The 7,163-nt window shown below is 33.3% G+C and overlaps 2 protein-coding genes across 2 annotated transcripts; both read left to right on the plus strand.

Annotated features, from left to right (window-relative positions):
* The first annotated feature begins 802 nt into the window (after positions 1-802).
* Positions 803-3,647, plus strand: LOC135142551 (zinc finger Y-chromosomal protein-like). Its single transcript, XM_064074268.1, has 6 exons — positions 803-902; positions 1,221-1,387; positions 1,433-1,522; positions 2,502-2,547; positions 2,689-3,463; positions 3,518-3,647. The coding sequence occupies exons 1-6, from the start codon at positions 803-805 to the stop codon at positions 3,645-3,647; spliced, it is 1,308 nt and encodes a 435-aa protein (XP_063930338.1).
* Positions 3,648-6,191: 2,544 nt separating this feature from the next.
* LOC135142552 (zinc finger X-chromosomal protein-like) lies at positions 6,192-7,163 on the plus strand. The gene has a single exon (XM_064074269.1). It carries the CDS (start codon positions 6,192-6,194, stop codon positions 7,161-7,163), a length of 972 nt encoding a protein of 323 aa, XP_063930339.1.

Raw genomic sequence — 7,163 nt, forward strand, 5'->3', positions numbered from 1 at the left:
CAAGCCCGCCTCGCGTTAGGTCCAACAATGAAAAAGTGAAGAAATGACACATGTGGCAATAGGAAAAGATGCTACATTTGTCTGAAAAATAAAGGTATAAAACAGTAACAAATATGCGATTTATGGGAGAGAAATGTATGTATTGAACATTCGATTAGTCGATTATAGAACTAATTTTGTGCTAATTGAAAAAATTAATCATTATGTAACACGCAATTATTATTATCTAAAAATAATAGCATACCTTAAACAAATATTTTTACTATTAAAATTACTCTTATTTAATAACGCAAATACAACCAGCGGGCCTACTAGACCCGGGTTGCTCAGGTACCCAGATAAAATGCATAGCTCCGATAAGCGTAAAACGCAGTGAACAGTGAATTGTGGTTTATGGTTTTTAAAACACCATCTTACCATGGCTTAGATTTATTACCCCTCAGGATTATATTTAAAGATGTATAAGTACTGAAGGCTACAATGTAGGAAATGATGGTATTTAAAATATGAAAATTTCCGTGACAGAACACTATTAGTGGACCTCTTACCTCTATTTTTGTTTATGTGACCAAAATCACCAACATGAAGTATCAAAAATTACTACTAGTATAACTCAACTAATAACTACTGAAAAAGAAGTGAAATAAAAAATGTATCTGTATCTGCGCCATTAATTTTGTATTTAGATACAGATATTTTGTGCTTAAATTCGATTTTATTTAGATACAGATACCAGATACCCAAAAATGTATCTAGATACTTTATTTAGATACAAATATCTAGATACTGCCCAACACTGTTAATGACCATATCTCAAGATCTCGCTAGCAATTTAGACAATGGCTATCAAACCGATGTTGTGTACACGGATTTTTCAAAAGCATTTGATCGTTTGGACCACGGTATTTTGCTGCGAAAACTCTTAGAATTTGCTTTTTTTGAAAAATTATATTTACTTTTCGCTAGTTACTCGTACATTACTGAACGTAAATGCTACGTTGAGACCTGGTTTATAGAAACCGAAGTTAAAGTTAATTCGCGATTAACTTTTAATTGAGGTTCGTTGCTAGGCGACGTGCAGGTTTTAACCAATCACGAGCTCCCATTCCACATTTTAATCCAGTGTTAAATTAATCGAGGATTAAATATTTAACTCGCGCTTCTATAAACCGGCCCTTAATGTTGTGGCTTCCGTTCATCCAATTTCACTGCTACCTCAGGCGTTCCTCAAAGCTCCGTTCTTGGGCCCCTAATTTTTAACGTTTTCATAAATGACATTGCCAATGATATCCGTTCTTCTGTTCTTCTGTACGCTGACGATATGAAACTCTATCGTCGCATTACTAGCATTCAAGACACTCTAATTTTGCAATCAGATCTAGATAAGGTACATTCGTGGTGTTCAAAGAATGTTCTTCAATTAAACTATTAGAAGTGTTATCTCTTATCGTTCACGTTATTAAGAGTTTTGATAGATTTTAACTACATCCTCAATAACAATATTATTTTGCGACAATCTCAGGTAAAGGTCCTAGGTGTTATTTTTGATAAAAATCTGTCTTTCACAAATCGTGTAAATACTATTATATCGAAAGCACTAAAAATATTTGGTTTTATAGTTAGGAATTGTACTCATGTAAAAAGTGAAACACCCGTTAAATTGCTCTATTATTCCCTGGTTAGGAGCAAACTTGACTATGCGGCAATTGTGTGGTGTCCACAATACACATGTCATGGAAATAGAAAGAGTACAAAGAAGATTTCTAAAGTATTTAAATTTTAAGATGTCAATGTCAATCCGTTTTTACAGAAAACCCTTGATTTTTTGGATGTATAAAATTCACTTTGTCGTTTATGATATGCCCGTAACTTCGAATAAGTCGACGTTTTGGTAATTAACAATGTAGTCATACGGTGAAAGGTTATGTTAAATTTTGTTTGTTGCAATTTCTTTTTAATGAGCTCCGACGGTAGCTTGTGTAACTAGTGTAAAGGCAGTTTATTAACAAAAAAATACTCGGTTATTTAACACCACTAGTTCTGGATGTTTTCCATAAGTTATGATTTCCGTTTGTTAATTCTCACCCGACTTTATTATTTTATATGTAAATAAAAATTTTATCTAAAACTTGTCCAAGCTCAAAAGTGAAAAATTTGAAGTTGAAACTTGGAAAAATTGCAACAAATATCAAAAATAAAAATGAAGGTCTCAAGAATATTTAAAAAAACAAAAATCGATGTCAATTAGAAAACGTGCTTGGACAATTCGAATTTGTGCTAATTTGAATTTGACGCCAATGTGTTTTGTTGTGATTGGTCGGCACGATTGCAGAAATTAATATAATCTATTGCACTAGGGATTTTAATTTGTGCGGTTATGTTTGTTCTAGTTACAAGTGTGTAAAGAAATATTTAATTATTTCCGGTTTTAACTGTGTTCCAACGGGATTTGTGTAAGAAAAATGCCAATATTCTTCCACACAGTGATAAACCGGTTTTAGATGGCCAGAATATCGGCTTTGGAATATTGTGAAGCAATCGCAACAGGTGGGAGGTTTCTATGAAAAAACATACACACTTGCAAACTATGCCCTTATTCTTCAACCTGTCTTTTCCTTACGTCAAACCACGTGAGACGACACTGATTCTCCCTGGAAACATTTACTTGTGACAACCCCAAAATGAAAGCTTATCACTGTGAAGACTGTGATTTTAAGACGGAACTGCAATTTGTGCTTAAACAACACATTAATAAACATCACTGCCCTCAGAGAGAATCTAGTGAGGAAACATCTAGTGATGAAACATCTAGTGAGGATTCCAGCAAAGAAAACTACGGTTGCGCCAAATATTACTTTGAGCCAAATCTGTCGTTAAAGTTGTTTCAGCATACTTCAGCATGCACGGAAACGAAAGAAAAACCTCAAAGTGTGAATTCTTTGAAAGAGAGTGCCACATACAGTTCCGACTTCAACCAAACTGACGAAATACGTTGGTATTATTGCGACAAATGTCTCTACAAATGTAAAATCAAAAGAAATTTAACTCGTCACATTAGAGTTTTCCATTCGCACAGGTGGTATGCATGCGACAAATGTCCATATAAAACTAGATATAAATCCGCTTTAAAAATTCACATAAATAGAATCCACTTAGATGAACAAGCTGTTGAATGCTACAAGTGCCAAAAATGTCCATTCACGACCAAAGCAAAATGTAGTTTAAGCCTACACACAAAGAGCTTACACTTCAACGACGAAGATGTTAAGTGGTACAAATGCAAACAGTGTTGTTTCAAAACTAAGCATAAAAAATACATAAAGGTACACCAACGTGTGAAACATTTAGACGAAGAAAAAATTAAATGGTACGAATGTGAAAGTTGCCCATTCAAAGCCAAATTTGCATCGGCCTTAAAAAGACATGTACTTATTTATCATTCGGGTGAAAAAGAAGGTAAATGGTACGTATGTACGACCTGTTCATTTAAAAGTAGATATGGGTCTAATTTAAGTAGGCATTTGAGGATCCATTTGAAGATCAACTCGTATCAGTGCGACTATTGTCCATTTAAGACGAAACACCATTCTTCTTTAAAGCGTCATATAAATAATCGTCATAAGAATGGAACGGATGTTAAGGAGTAAGGCTTTTAATAAATTGAATGTATATGAACCTAAATTTTTGTTTAGCAATAATTTTTTTATCCTTTGTGTCAACACTCCAAGATATGTTAAATTTTGTGACTACATTTTCGTCCACATTTTGAATAAAAAAAATCAATTAATTATTTGTTTTTGTGTTACGTATATTAGATAAATACCACAACGAGTGGTAAGCTGGAAAACGCTCATCTATTATTGTTGTCATTGATCGATTCACTTTTTGAGATTATGTGTATCAGAAATATACGTTTTGCAGACAAATTTTTAAATAATTTATTGGCTTGTTTTCGTTGATTAACGCTTAAATCTCCCTAATGACGTGACAAAAACAGAGGGAATAGTTATCATCATCGGCTACCCCATAGCAAATTGTTACTTATCAAAAAATCGAGACATCATTTTTGATGTAAAAATATTAGGTTAGGGTCCATCTGTGTGAAATCAACCAAGCATTAAAAGTTATTAAAAATATACCGGGTCGCCAAAAAGTATGGAAGCAGCTGAATATAGCGAGAACCGTTTATTATTTTTTTTGATATTTGGGCTATCCTTAGGAATACTCAAGTTCTATTGTCTGCAATTTTTTAGAATTTGATACTTCATTTGTTTATGAGATGCAAGGCTTTATTTTTTCCCAACATCGCAGCTATATTTGACAATACTATCACCTGTTATAGTCCTGGCGCAGGATACTTTATTCAAAAATTATGCTAGTGCCCAATCATTCTAAAAATGATAAAACTGAGGGTACATAACCTGAAATAAAGGTGCCAGCGTAACAGATTGATTTAAATGCTGTTTCGAAATAATTTAATGACTAAATAGTGAATACATTGTTATTAAAGCTTTTAAAAATTTAAATAAAAAATTACATTGTTGAAAAAATATCAACTTAACATTTAAAAAACAATAATTTTACATCAAATGTTCAAAATGTTCTGCACTGGAGTATAGGGTAGTAAAATTTCTTACTTCTTCTTTTGGTGCGTTACATTATATCCATGCGTTGAAAGCTCACACAGTTTAGTAGCAATGATGTAAACGTTAATGTGAAAACACACTTGACAGAAATCCACTTACTAACACTTAATTTATTCTGACAACGTTTGCTGAATTTCTGGATGATTTTTCCGACGTTATTATTCACATTTCATAACTTCTCACTCGAGTTTTCAAAATAGTTTATTGATTGAGCTTAAAAGTAACTTTAAATATTGATGCACTTTGAAAATTAACATCATCGTGGATTATGTGTGATTGTTCTACAATCCAACTTTGAATATTACTTCTTGGCCACGTGTGTACCAAAACCACCTTAGTTTGATTTTTGCTGCATTTAATACGTGTTCGAAAAAATTATAAGTTGAAAACACGAAAAACCAAATCAAAAAACTGAAAGCCCTTTAAAAATTCAAAAATCGGTAGCAAAAAAAATGAAAAGGTGTAAATATTGATTTAAATGCTGTTTCCAAATAATTTACAAAATATTCTACAAACAACAATTCTCCGATTTAACGAGAGTACATTGTTATGTAAGCTTTTTGAAAAATTTAAATTAAAAACTAACATTTCAAAATCAATCATTTTACAAGAAATGTTCGAAATATTCTCCATTTACTTCCTGGCAGTAGTAAATACGTAACACAAAGTTTTCAAATGAATGTATTATATAAAAGGAGGAATGTCAGGAATCACATTTAATTTTCTTTCTTGGAGTTCTTCGATTATTTGTGCTTCCTTAACGTAAACTCGATTTTTTTTACATAACCCCACAGGAAAAAGTCAAGTGGAGTTAAATCGGCTGACCTAGCTGGCTACTTAACTACTCCTCTTCGTTCTATCCACCTTCCACGAAAAATTTCATTTAAGTTATGCGTTACTTTACGCCCAAAGTGAGGTGGTACTCCATCTTGTTGGAATCAGATGGATTCTACAGGTAGATTTAGGTTTTCATGATTGGGAAATATTTGTCTAAGTCGAGGTTGTGAAAGTTGGAGGTATTTATCAGACGTTAAATTTCCGTTAATAAAGAAGGGACCTACAATGTGTTCATTTTTTGTGGGTACTGTGTAGGAACCGTCTCCATCCAGTGTGGATTTGGATTGGATCAGTATCTGCAATTAAAATTTAAAATAGTATACTGATAGAACCTAAAAGTAACTTTATATATTGATGCACTTTGAAAATAATGATCTCTGAAAATTAATGTGATCGTGGATTAGAAGCGGGGTGGGGTATTTTACGCTTATGTTGTGAACTTGAAAAATTACAAATCAATTAAATTTTAATTTCCATCAGTTTGCATTGACGCCAGTGTGCTTTGTTGGGATTGGTCGGCACGAGTGGGCAAATTAATGTAATCAAGTTGCATTCGATGTTTTAATTTGTGCGGTTAGGTCGTCCAAATTGCACATGTGAGAAGAAAAGTTTAATCATTTCCTGTTTTAACTGTGCTTCAGTCAGTTTTGGGTAAGAAAAGTGCCGGTGTTCTTCCATTGTGTGATAAAATGGTTTTAGATGTCCAAAATGTCAACTTTAGAATACTGTGAAGCAATCGCAGCACGTGGGAGATCTTTATGGAAAAACATTCACAACTGTAAACTATGCGTCTATTCTACAACTTCGTTTTTCTTTATGGTCAACCACATGAGACGGCACCGTTCAGCTCTGGAGGAATTTACTTGCGACAACGCCAAAATTGAAGCTTATTACTGCAAAGACTGTGATTTTAAGACGGAACTAACAATTTTGTTCAAACAACACATTTGTAAACATCACGCCCTTAAGAGAGAAACTGAAAAGGATGTATCACGTGAGAATTTCCGCATACAAAACTACGTTTGCGAAAAATGCGACTTTGAAACTAATCTCTCGTTAAAGTGGTTTCAGCGCACTTTAACTTGCACGAGAAATAAAGAAAATCTTCAAAATGTCAACTTTTCAAAAGAGAATATCACAACCAATTCCGACTTCAATCAAACTGACGAAATACATTGGCATTGCTGCGCCGAATGTCCTCACAAAAGCAAATTCAAAACATATTTAATACGTCACATTCAGGATTGCCATTTGCCGAAGCGGTATGAATGCGACAAGTGTCCATTTAAATCTAGGAGAAAAGTAAATTTAAAGCGTCACTTAAATAACTTACACTTGAACGACAAAGACGTTATATGGTACAAATGCAATGAGTGTTCTTTCAAAACTAAGAATAAAGCATCTTTAAAAAGACACGGAATAATCAAGCATATAGACGCCAGCGACGCAGAAATTACGTGGTACGAGTGTCAAAATTGTTCATACAAAACCAAACAAGCGCAGTATTTAAAAAGTTATGTAATTTATAAACATTTGAATGATGAGAAAATTAAGTGGTACAAATGTGGAGACTGTTCATTCAAAGCTAAAACAACATCTGATTTAACGAAACATGTAAAGAAGCATTGCCCATATAACTCAGTGAATAACCTTTTGGATGGAACGGAAGTGAAATGGTAA

This window comes from Zophobas morio, unplaced genomic scaffold, assembly GCF_036711695.1.
Source record: "Zophobas morio isolate AGI-343-1 ecotype UQ-CSIRO unplaced genomic scaffold, CSIRO_AGI_Zmor_V1 ptg000049l, whole genome shotgun sequence".
In the NCBI taxonomy this organism is placed as follows: Eukaryota; Metazoa; Arthropoda; class Insecta; order Coleoptera; family Tenebrionidae; genus Zophobas; species Zophobas morio.

Bases quoted from the DNA above. Each gene is read 5' to 3' on its own strand.
- LOC135142551 (XM_064074268.1), top strand. From the start codon at position 803: ATGACCATATCTCAAGATCTCGCTAGCAATTTAGACAATGGCTATCAA. The intron at 2,548-2,688 runs GTGGGAGGTTTC...CCAAAATGAAAG, and splicing joins TTGTGAAGCAATCGCAACAG to CTTATCACTGTGAAGACTGT. The intron at 3,464-3,517 runs GTACGTATGTAC...TAATTTAAGTAG, and splicing joins GGTGAAAAAGAAGGTAAATG to GCATTTGAGGATCCATTTGA.
- LOC135142552 (XM_064074269.1), top strand. From the start codon at position 6,192: ATGTCAACTTTAGAATACTGTGAAGCAATCGCAGCACGTGGGAGATCT.